This window comes from Mauremys reevesii, linkage group 2, assembly GCF_016161935.1.
Source record: "Mauremys reevesii isolate NIE-2019 linkage group 2, ASM1616193v1, whole genome shotgun sequence".
In the NCBI taxonomy this organism is placed as follows: Eukaryota; Metazoa; Chordata; order Testudines; family Geoemydidae; genus Mauremys; species Mauremys reevesii.
The window spans coordinates 98,938,532-98,950,572 of NC_052624.1; the positions used below are offsets into that span (position 1 = coordinate 98,938,532).

The 12,041-nt window shown below is 38.7% G+C and overlaps 1 protein-coding gene across 5 annotated transcripts in view; it reads right to left on the reverse strand.

Moving 5' to 3' along the window:
- The window catches only part of EZH2 (enhancer of zeste 2 polycomb repressive complex 2 subunit), an 88,964-nt gene that overhangs the window by 39,245 nt on the left and 37,678 nt on the right, over positions 1-12,041 (reverse strand). For 3 of the 5 annotated variants that reach the window (XM_039524247.1, XM_039524246.1, XM_039524249.1), the window contains 4 exons: positions 11,199-11,322; positions 9,810-9,938; positions 4,786-4,902; positions 2,501-2,621 (listed from right to left, as the gene is read on the reverse strand). In XM_039524247.1, the coding sequence (XP_039380181.1) occupies positions 2,501-2,621; positions 4,786-4,902; positions 9,810-9,938; positions 11,199-11,322 (491 nt within the window). The remainder of the gene's footprint in view (positions 1-2,500; positions 2,622-4,785; positions 4,903-9,809; positions 9,939-11,198; positions 11,323-12,041) is intronic. The other 2 variants (XM_039524248.1, XM_039524245.1) reach the window with 1 other exon arrangement.

The following is a 12,041-nucleotide window of genomic DNA, read 5'->3' on the forward strand; positions in this document are numbered from 1 at the left end:
ACAGTGAAGAGGAGGACAAAGACTACTTTTACAACAGACTCCAGAAAATATTAGAGACTCTCCCAGACAAAGACATTACCATCCTTATGGGAGACTTTAATGCCAAAATTGGACCTGATAACACAGGATACGAACAAGTCATGGGGACCCATGCTCTGGGAGAGATGAGTGAGAATGGAGAGAGATTTGTGGATCTGTGTGCACTTAACAATCTGGTCATAGGAGGCAGCATCTTAGCAGGCATGACAGAAAACCAGATCGACCATGTCTGCATTAGCAAGAAGTTCAGAAGATCCTTGCAGGACGTTAGAGTTAGAAGAGGAGCAGATCACTTAGTGGTGGCCAGATTGAAGCTGAAGCTGAAGAAGAACTAACCTTCTGAAGGACCATAAGACCAAGGAAGATTTTGGATTGACGCTGAAGAATAAGTTTTCAGCACTACAGGATCGGTCTGAGGACGAGGAAGACAGTGTACCCAACAGATGGCAGAAAGTGAGAGACACACTTAGGTCAGCATGCCAGGAAGTGCTTGGAATTAAGAAACACCAGCAGAAAGAGTGGATCACAGCAGAGTCCTTGACAAAGATAGAAGACAGAAAGAAGAAGAAGGCAGCAGTCAACAACAGCAGGACTAGAGCAGCAAAGGCCAAAGCTCAAAAAGTATGCCAGAGCAGTGAAGAGGAATATTAGGAAGGACAAGAGAGATTATGTGGATGGACTGGCAGCAGAAGCAGAGCAGGCAGCATACTGTCTGGAAAGTTCAAAAGACAAGCAGGAAAGTCTATAACAGGAATAGAACTACAGATGAACAGATGGGCGGAGCACTTTGAGGAACTCCTGAACAGACCAGCACCACCAAATCCACCAGACATCGACCCAGCCAACAAGGACCTCCCAATCAATTGCGATAAACCAACCAGAGACGAGATCAGAAAAGCCATCACCATGATGAAGAACAGGAAGGCGGCTGGACCTGACGATATCCCAGCAGAGGCCCTGAAAGCAGACCTGGATGCCTCAGTGGAAATGCTGTACCCTCTTTGAGAAAATATGGGAAGAAGAAGTGATTCCGGCTGACTGGAAAGAGGGATATCTCATCAAAATCCCCAAGAAAGGAGACCTCAGCAACTGTGCCAACTATAGAGGAATCACACTCCTGTCGGTGCCAGGAAGGTCTTCAACCGAGTCCTCTTAGAGAGAATGAAGGATGCCGTCGATCCACAGCTACGAGATGAACAGGCAGGTTTCGGCAGAACAGATCCACTATGGCATCCCAGCAAAGGTGGTCAACCTGATCAAGAATTCATATGACGGCATACACTGTAGAGTGATCCATGGAGGGCAGCTCACAAACAGCTTCCAGGTGCGAACGAGTCAGACAAGGATGCTTGTTGTCACCACTTCTCTTTCTTCGTCATCGATTGGATTATGAAGACATCCACTTACAAGCGTAGGAATGGATCCAATGGTCATTGTGGACCCAGCTTGATGACCTGGACTTTGCTCAGTAAACAGCAGATGCAAGAGAAGATCACAGGTTGGCCTCAACATCCACAAGGACAAGACCAAGATCCTTAGGATCAATTCCATCACAGTCACACTGAATGGAAGCCCCTGGAAGAAGTGCAGTCCTTCACCTACCTAGGTAGCATCATCGACCAGCAACATCAAAGTAAGGATTGGTAAGGCAAGAGCAGCCTTCTTACAGCTCAAGAACATCTGGAGCTCCAGAGAGCTGTCTTTGGCAATAAAGATTCGACTGTTCAACTCCAACGTGAAATCAGTCTTACTGTATGGAGCTGAAACCTGGAGGACAACCAAAACAACCACCAGGAAGATCCAGACCTTCATTAATAGCTGCCTCAGAAGGATTCTCCAGATCCACTGGCCAGACACCATCAGTAACATCCACCTCTTGGAGAGGACCCATCAACTCCCAGCAGAGGAAGAAATTAGAAGGAGAAGGTGGGGCTGGATCGGACATACACTCAGCCAACCAACATCACCAGACAGGCACTGCAGTGGAACCCCAAGGCCTTCAGGTTGATAGCAAAAAAATGGGCTATACCTGGAACCAGCTAGAGCGAATGGCCCAGGATAGAAGACTATGGAGATCTGTTGTTGGCGGCCCATACCCCAGTTGGGGTGACGGGCATGAATGATGAATGAATTTGTAAGTCCTCAGGAATCATACTTCAGTTTTAATATTTAACTTATAAATAAAAATACACCACTACCTCGATATAACGCCACCCGATATAACACAAGTTTGGACATAACTCGGTAAAGCAGTGCTCCGGAGGGGCAAGGCTGCGCACTCCGGTGGATCAAAGCAAGTCCAATATAACAAGTCCTATAACGCGGTAAGATTTTTTGGCTCCCAAGGACAGCATTATATCGAGGTAGAGGTGTATATAATAAAGCTGACTGCTACAAAAGCAGCTGTTAATCATGTTTAGGTAGGAAGAAATGACTGATATACATGGTGTGTTGCACTCACCTCTGTCTCCATGTACTTTTCCATCATAGTTCTTGATCAGTTCTTCAATAAAGGTTCCATCCTGGTCAAGCACTTCATCTCCCATGTAAGGAATGTTATGTAAAACCGTTTCATCCTCTACCTAAAAGTAATATGGAAAGATTTATGATTACAATAGAAGCAAAGATATTCTCTCAGGGAGCACATGAGAAAATTTTTTGATGAGTCTCCCATTTCAGCAGTGTGACTGCCCCAAACCTGCAATGACAAGTGGCATTCCATATAATCACGTAATCATTCTGAAATAAAGTCACTCTTTTTCAGGAACAGAATACTCACAAGAGCAGCTACTGATGCATAGCTACAGTGAAATTGCTTTTCCACGATAAGTATTCTGATCAATTTCCCCCCATGTAGACAAGCCCTTATCCTCAACAGGATACTCATTATGTTAACAGATAAGCAGTTGTCTAAAATGGATTAAATATTTGTTGATAATAATGCCTTTACAATTATTTAATTTAAATAAGATAGCCTAAATTAAAAGTTACACCTTTCAGTGATAGAGGGTTGATGTTTCGTTTTTGTTGAGAAAAACATTTCCTTGTGGATTGAGTTTTCTTGTAGATTAGCTGCTGATTTTATTTGAGTTAAAAATCACTTCTAATAATAAGATCGGTCAGTTTGAGGCACATATAGTAATTTGTGTATTTTGTATTTTTTTATTCTAAATAAAAATGGTTGCCTTCAGTGCACTAAACTAACATGAAAAAGGATGACCAATTATATGTACAGTATCAAAAGTGCAGTTCCCTAAGTAATTTACATGTCTGTTCATAATATAAGTAGTCAGATCATACAATAAATCCTGGATCTCATAGAATTAACATCACTTAATGGAGACTGACAGTAGATTATCCAAGAATAATCAACAACTTATTAGGACTTCCTTTTGGACACAAAGCACTAGTCCTAATTTCTAAAAATGTAGTTCAAATTTGACTTAGGTCAAAATCTAGACCTTAACTGACATCTGTCCTAAATACAAAGCCATTGTACATAACCAGGATTTCTATTCTGGTGAGGCCAAGGACTGGAATACCCTTAACTTTGCAATACCCACGTTATGGAACCCTGGAAGATTTAGGTGAGAAAGGTTAGTCTATAGCCAGTGCTATCTCTCTCTCTCTCGGCTTGAGCATTAACACTCACCAAGTGTAAATAACAAATATCTTTAAAATGTCCTCTTTCTAAAACTGAATCAGTACTAAAACTTTTGTCTGCTCAGAAAAACCTGCCATCCAGCCACCTTTTTAATATTCAACCTTTTTTCATACTTTTTCAAATTTATGAAGTAACTGGTAAAAACTGAAAGAGGCAATTGGGTAGAGCAAGAAAAGAAAATTGATGTAAAGCAGTGCAGAAAGCAACATTTCAGGTATTTTATATAGATCTAAATATTAAAACAAATGGAATAGATTTCTATTCTTTTGGATATACTAATTTATTGGTTTCCACTTACACTGTAATTTATCTCCCCAAATGCACACAGCTTCTATTTTTTAAACTTACTTTAACAGATATTGCAACTCCAGGCAGCATCTTTGGAGACACGTGTATTAAATGTACGAATGGTTTATGTATGATTGCGTTTTACTCAGGGGGAAGAGTTAACAGCTCCTCCAGGAACTAAAATATGGTGAGTCACTGAGACTAACGAACTCCAGAGAAGTTCCAACCATTCAGGTAGTTTGCATGTTCTGGATCAGGCTAGGTTTGCCAGCGACTGGGAAAGAGAGAAAAGGCTTCTGATATAAAAAGGATGAGCTTGAACTGGCTCATGGCCTTCATTTTGATTCAGCAGATGGACATCACTCTCTGTCCAAAGGGAGGCTCCAACCCTTGCTAAAGGGTTAGAAGGAATGTTGGCATATCAGACTCCCCATATGGAAGATGAGTGGTTTCTGGTACGTTTAATGTGGATTTAAATCTCCGTTTTCTCTGTAATGCTTTTGCCCTATGAATAAATGTGCTTGCTTACAAAAGCTGTATGGTCTCTGTGAAAAACACTATCAAATGTCGTCTGAAAGAAAGCAGTGCAGGAGCTGGCCTTTAATCAGACTGGCTTGCTGGAGATATCACAGTGGATGGCAGAGGTCTTTGTAGTCATAAAAACCCAATCAGAAGAGAGTGGGAGAAAGATTCCTACCAAGAGATAGGAGACAGGGCAGACCTGAGTGGCATTCCTGGAGTGGACTATGGGTGCAGGAATACAGGTGCAGTTAACCTGAAAATGTGACACTTACCATAAAATTTTGCTGAAGGGGAGACCAAGAATACATTATGGGCACTGAAGCAACAGCATTCAGAGTCTTGAGCGGGATGACTTGTTTTGGAAAATCTAAGTCACCGGTAACAGAGCACTGAAATGAGAGGTAGAAATTACACTTCTCTCCTGGTAGCAATTCGGATAACAAAATACAAAAGAATGTTTCAATTTATCAAATTTAAACCATATCAGAATTAGGTAAGTCTGTCTTTGGAAAAATGCTTCAATTTTTAGGTGGTAGCATTAGGAATAGGTTTAATAAGCAAGAGGCACAAATTATTTTGTTTGCAGAATATTTGTTAATAGTTTCCATAGTTCTCTGTTTACTATCACATACAAGGATATCCAGGTTCTCATGTACCATTACACTCAGCCTACTTAACTGAAAAACATCATCATTTCATTTGGTTATCTAAAACAGATTTAGTACTTGATGATAAACTGTCTTATCTGGTGTTTATAGTGTATTAACTAGATGTCTGGGAAACAAAGAAGAATTCCTCCAGGCTTCACATTAATGCACCGCTGAGCTCAAGTAAGAATTTCTTTTCAGAAATATTAAATATGTTGATCCTTTAATACCAGAAAGTCTATTTCAACAAGTTATCACTTCAACTTGTCTGTAAGTCTTGACCTCCCTCCACTGTATTCCTATCCTATCCCAAAACCTTTGACCGTGTATATTGTGTGTAGGACAACAGTAAAGTGAAATTTACTCTAATACTGAACTCTGAACTGTCAAACAGTGCTTTCAATATGACATTCTTTTACAATTCACTTTTTTGCAGATCTAGAACAGGAAGGAAGAGAAATCACAAGAAGGTGAGAGGACAGAACATTCAAAATGTGAAATGAGAAATGGTTTTAAAAATGAAACATTTGGACAATTAATAAATTTGGTTAGTCCTAGAATAATACATGAACATTCTAACCCAGGGCCTGAAAAATCCACTAGCTCTTAACTGGGGGAACCTACACAACCAGTTTCTGTAGGTTCTATTTTTAAAGTATCTAGCCCTTATACATGCAACGGTAACCTTCCCAATTATAGGCAGAGGTGGTAACAGAGCCTATACTTAAGGCTGCTCAATACTTTGCCTTTGGGAACCCTGTTTAGAGTTGCCAATAACTTTACCAAACTTTAACCATTCAGGCTGAATTTTTTCATGCCAGGTATCTGCCTGGCTGACTCGTTGCTATTGATTTCTTTTTTGTTGTTGTTGTTGTTTTTTTAGTTTCAGCTCAAACAATTCAGCCATTTCTCAGAACATGTTTAGGGAAAAACATATTGTTGAGCCCATGTTAAATACTTTTTTTTTAAAAAAAAGTTTCATTGAGAAGCTCTAACACCTCCATGGTTTGGAGCCACAAGCTGACGTGCAGGAAGGATGGGAGGGAAGAGATTCCTGTGTGTCACTGTATGACATGTACAATATATAAAAGGCCCCACATTGTACAAAATCAAACATAAAATAACTATGTTCAAAAATAATATTAAGGTTACAAAGTCAAGCAGTTAAGAGTTAGGAGATGCCAAAATTAAGATTGTCCATAGAATCTTAATTCAATGCTCTTGTACATATGTATTATACCATCTTTACTTAAACTATCACATATTTTTTCCACAGGACACCTATTCAGTATTTTGCTCTGTCTTCGTTGTTTAATGTGTGGCCACATGCCTTATTTACTGCACACTATTCAAACACTGCTCTGAAAACAGTATTAATTTCCTCATAGGCTTTTCTACAGCACTCATCACTATAGTATCTATATATAAAATATTAAAAAAAAACAAAAAAACACCAATTGGCTTCAGTTGCAGCTGCAAGTGCTCAGCACTTCTGTAAATCAAACCACAGGATCTCCAGCTGGGTATCCAGAAAATGTGGCACCACACAGGAACTTTGCAGCACAGGCAGGGACAGAATTCAGAGCAGCATTCAACAGCTTGAACCATGAAACCATCCCCTCTCTTCCTGCACATCCCTGTCTGTCAGTATACACCTTGCAACTTCTGCAACAAGTGAGACAGATCCTACAGACAACAGCCTTCTCCTTCACTACACAACCTCAAAGCAAGTCTGTCCCGTACACTGAATGAGGCAGGGGTTCTGTGGGGAAAAAAATAGTATGGGATCATGTAAGTAAAGACTATCATAATGCATACACAAAAAGGAACCAAATGAAGCTTGTATTGAAAAATGTAGTTCTGGCATTTCCCCATCTCTTGAGTATTTGACTTCACAACTTTATTCATATTAAACACCTTAAGAGAATGTTACAGTGTGCAAACTACTCCACCTGGGTACGCAGCCAGATAGCTGCAGTACCTTTGTTCCTGTACTACTTTGACAGTCAGGAGCAATGTGAAATTAACAAGACACTGATCAGTTTCACCATATGCTTTTCAGAAGCCTTTATGCTGCTGCAGGGGTACAGTAGTGGACCTCTATTCCCATCAGAGTACTGAGGAAGATTAGAGGAAGGGGAGACAGAAAGCTTTCTTCCAAAAGCAAGCAAGGTAGGCTTCAAATTTCCAGAGACACCTTAACTTGGAAGACTATCTGTTGTATCAATCTCTGGCTAGTTGGTGTCTTTAGAAATTTGATTTAGATTTAGTTCTTTGACTAGTAGCTCTCTAGCAATTTTTTCATGCCATCATTTAAGTCTAGAAAGTATGCAAAATTATAAAAATGATTTTGTCCTTTTAAAAAAAAAGAATATAACTAAAAATCTCAAGGCAACATTATGTTTATGCAAAGTTAAGAACAAAGTCAGTATTTTAAATCCCCTTTATGATCCTGTGTGATACTCTGCCTGCTTTTGAACTCAGTTCAATAATCATTAAATAAGGAAATTACATTCGCGGGAGTGGCTCTGGTCAATGCCACTCAATAGTCTAGTCACTGGAGGTGACTGAAAACCAAGGTCTGTGGCTCAACAGAAACAGAGGAGTCTCACCAACCCACATAGAGTGTGTCACCTTCATGAAAACTGCACACAAGATACCAAGTCTCCAGCCAATGTATTTGAGACTAAAATAAATATTTAAATTTATTTTAAAAGGATTCAGATACATTTTTATAAATAGTATTTTCTTGTCTTAATCCTCCTATTATAAATTATGGCAATTTTTAAATCAAGTATTGAGAGTCCTTTCTGAGACAAACTGGATTAGAATGCAATAATCAATTCATTGATTCAGACAGGAAATTAACATAAAATTCCCCTTTGATTAAGAAGACAATTCCAATCAGCAAGTCAAAATCTGATATATTCAAATCATAACTCTGAAGGTGAAATTTGGCCCTTTTCTTCCAAAGAACTGAAAAATTGATGCATGACCCTTACAACAATTTTTGGTTTCAGCATTTGTTAAAACAGTCAAATACTATCAAAAGCTCTGATCCCGTATGTATGTGGGTGTAGCTCATGCAAGTATGGAGCCCCACTGACTTCAGTGTGACTTTGCCTGTGTGCGTTGTTTTGTAGGATTGGAACCAGTCATCTGTTTTCCATTTTTGCTTGCGGGACTACTTTCATAAGAGAGTAGAAGGAACACAAGGAACACTAAGATACATGGTCTGGAAATAGTTTAAAAAAAGAAGACAAATGGAAGATACATATATTTATGGCTAAAAGTACTAGTTGTATAAAAGCTCCCTTTTAATCATTTCAGATTTTGTGTTATTTTTTGCCCCTTCATAAAAAGTCATCCCCCTCCCAAAACACAGAAGATTTGTCAATTAAATTCACTTTCTGTTTATGGGTAGCCCATCTCAATTTGATGAGTAGGAAGACACTTTCCCTGTCATCAGATCATTTCACATCAAAAAGTCAATCTACCTACAGAAGCTAAACTAGTTTAAGTTTGCTGACATTAGGGTTTTGCACCAGTTTAAGAACAGATTTAAAAATTTTATTAAAGCTAATGTTACAATTATGTAATTTACAAGTTGAGAAAAGAGTGTCTGTATATCTGGGTATAGTGCTTAAATTATCCACAAATACAAAGTTTGTTTTTAAAATCATAAGATACATATAGTGCATAAGCAGTAGTATCTCAAATTTGGTGAGTAAATTTAAGAATACAGTTTAGATCAGAGGTGGATAAACTATGGCCTGCGGGCCACATCCAGCCCGCGGGACCGCCCTGCCCGGCCCCCAAGCTCCTGGCCCGGGAGGCTCGCCCCCAGCCCCTCCCCTGCTGTCCCCCCTCAGCCTCAGCTCACTTGGCCAGTGCAATGCCGACCCCCTCCCCTAACCAGCCCTCCATACAATTTACGAAACCCGATGCAGCCCTCAGGCCAAAAAGTTTGCCCGCCCCTGGTTTAGATATTAGCATTCAAGTATTCAGGTACATCACTCACGAAAAGTTATACAGAGAGTCGGTTGTGAAAAGCACATACATCAATGAATGAAGACTGTCCCTCAGTAATTGAGAATTTAGGATAGGTTGTCCATTTAGAAAATACAATCCATGAGGAAAGTATTTCAGTTACTTTCCCCAGTTCAAACTACATCCATTTTCAAACTACTTAGTTAAACCTGTGCTACTTTTCTAGTGTAAGTGAGACCTATGCAAACTAATCTGTTCACTATTTTCATGCACATTCTTTTATGAAGTGAGGGCCTGATCCAGCTGCCATTTAAGGCAACAAATTTTTTTCCATTGACTTTAGTGGCAGCTAGATCAGACCCCAAGTTCCCATGAGACAAGGCCTGATTAAAGGATGGTAATGTGTGACCTAAGCATTTTCTGTTGCAAAAAGACTTAATTTTGTGCACGTTAGGATCTTAACTAAGTAGCATTTTATTGATTTCTTCCCAGTAAGCATCTGATCGGAGTAATAATCAATAATTCCTAGAAAGGTGCTAGGTCTTCATATGAAAAAAGAACAGTGGCTAGCACATGATCTGCCAGCCAGTTTTTCCACCAGTAAAACGAAAATGTGCTGACAACTTTGTAACTAGAATTACCACAACACGTTAACCAACCTCCCTGGTCCCACGCAATGAGCTCACAGAAGTCATGATGTGTACAGGCTGTATCCTACGTTGTTTCCATTCTTGATTTAAGATTTCTGTTCTTTCCAGTATCTTCTGACGATTAGAATTAAACATACTCTAAGAATGAAAGAAAATTGTGAATGTTGCAAGCAAAATAAGAAAGGAGTCAAAATTCATTTAATAACCTCTTCAAGTACTATCAGGTCTATTTTATTAACAGAGCATACATCTTTGAAAACACTAACTGCACTTAAGCAGCACCATGATAATACATAAAATGAACACAAATTTTACTAGAAAAATAATTTTCAGCATTTCTACCTGTTTTGAAAAGTATTTTTCCCTCTTAAATATTTAAATATAGAATTATGGAATAGTTATTTTTCTTTAAAGTAGCCATGTTCACCGGCAAAAAGAGGGGTCCTGTATTTCCATGATTAAACAATACAAATCACAGATAAACATATTTCATAGTTTCTAGGTGCATTGATTTATATATAAAGTCACAAAAATCCTTGACATTAATGCATATGATATAAAAGGCAAACAGACTTAAGAATCCTAGCGTCACTTTTATTGTAAATTTTACAATTTTTACACATAGCCTATATTACCAACACTATGCTTCATGATCTAATGCTTCCGTTCTCAATAACTCAGTTTTAAGTTACTCGGGCTTGATCTCAGCCATGATATAACTTTATTTATTTATTTATTTTTAAAGGTGAGAAAGTACAGTCAGTTATTTCTGAATTATGGGAAAGTGGAAATAAAAAGGCCAACCCATCTCTACTGTTTCCCCCCCTACATTAAAGGAATTAAACAAAAATGGGGTTGAAGGGGCATGGAGGAAGAGCACTGAACTGACTCGATATTGTCTGTGGAAAGGTACTGAGAGTAACTGTATTATCCTTCCTTCCTCCTCCTACATGCACGCCATTTCTAAACGTTTGGAGATCTAGGGTTTCATGATGATGCTGCAGGACAGGGAGGATATGGCCACTCTCCAGAGTCAACTCCCCTAAAAACTGCAAGGATTTTTCAAGCATGAATGAATACTGACTTTGGCATATCCTGACTGAAGTAAATGTGTAACCGAATGTATTGTGTAAATGCCTGCCTACAAATTCATAATTCTAATTAGACAAACTATCAAGTGCCAAAAATTGTATTAATGTTAATTGAGATGTGCAACACCTTCTATATAAAAAAAATGAGTATTTATCTCTTCTCCTTCAGAAAAAATCATATTTTCCAACAAATATATACATAAAATATATTTTGTTAAGTGCAAGAATTCTAATTTATATTTCAGAAGAAAATCCATTCCAATGTCTACCATATAAGATTTTCATGAAGGAGGTAGAGGTGACATACCTTAACTTCATCTGCCCGGCGGAACCTCTTGAGCTGCCTCAGTCGCATGTATTCTGATTTTACACGCTTCCGCCAACAAATTGGTCCCTTTTCAGATTTCTTTCCTGTCTGACCCATGATTATCCTGTAATCAACAATATCATGTTAAGATTCACTGACCTAGCCACTATAGATAGGATAGTGTCTTATAGATCATTTTACAATGACCGAGCAGATAGCTGGACAATGGGTTAAAGAAAAATCAGACATTTATAGAAAACAGTTAACCTTCCAGGACTTGATCCTGTAAGGTGCTGAACAGTCTGGCCCTAATCCAGCAAAGCAGTTAAACATGTTCTTAATTTTAAGCATGGGAGCAACTGCACTGGAAGGCAATGGGATTACTCATGTGCTTACAGTTAAGCACATGCTTAACTGCCACCCTGCTCAGCACCTTGCAGGATCAAGCCCTTACTCAGGAAGCCAATGGAAAAGTTTGGATGCTGAGAAACGCTTCACACTATTAAGTAACTACAGTACCGGGAAGTTAAACTTTCTAGTTATAGTTGGTATTTGAGTTTCAAACTGGAAGCCACATTACTGTGAATGTCACCAGGGATATGGGGAATCAGAATAAGATATTTAAACTAGTTACTATTCAACAGTACCATTGCAAAATGTTTTAACAATAAAAGCACTATTGTGTAAACAAGTATTATGGAGGTAAGAGTTTAAAACTGAATAAATTCACAAGATAGACAAAAAAAATTCTCCAACCATAGTAAAGTAAGCTATTTACATACACTTGGTCCTAAATACACGAAAGGACATGCATATAATTTATTTACAAGTTTTTTCACACAA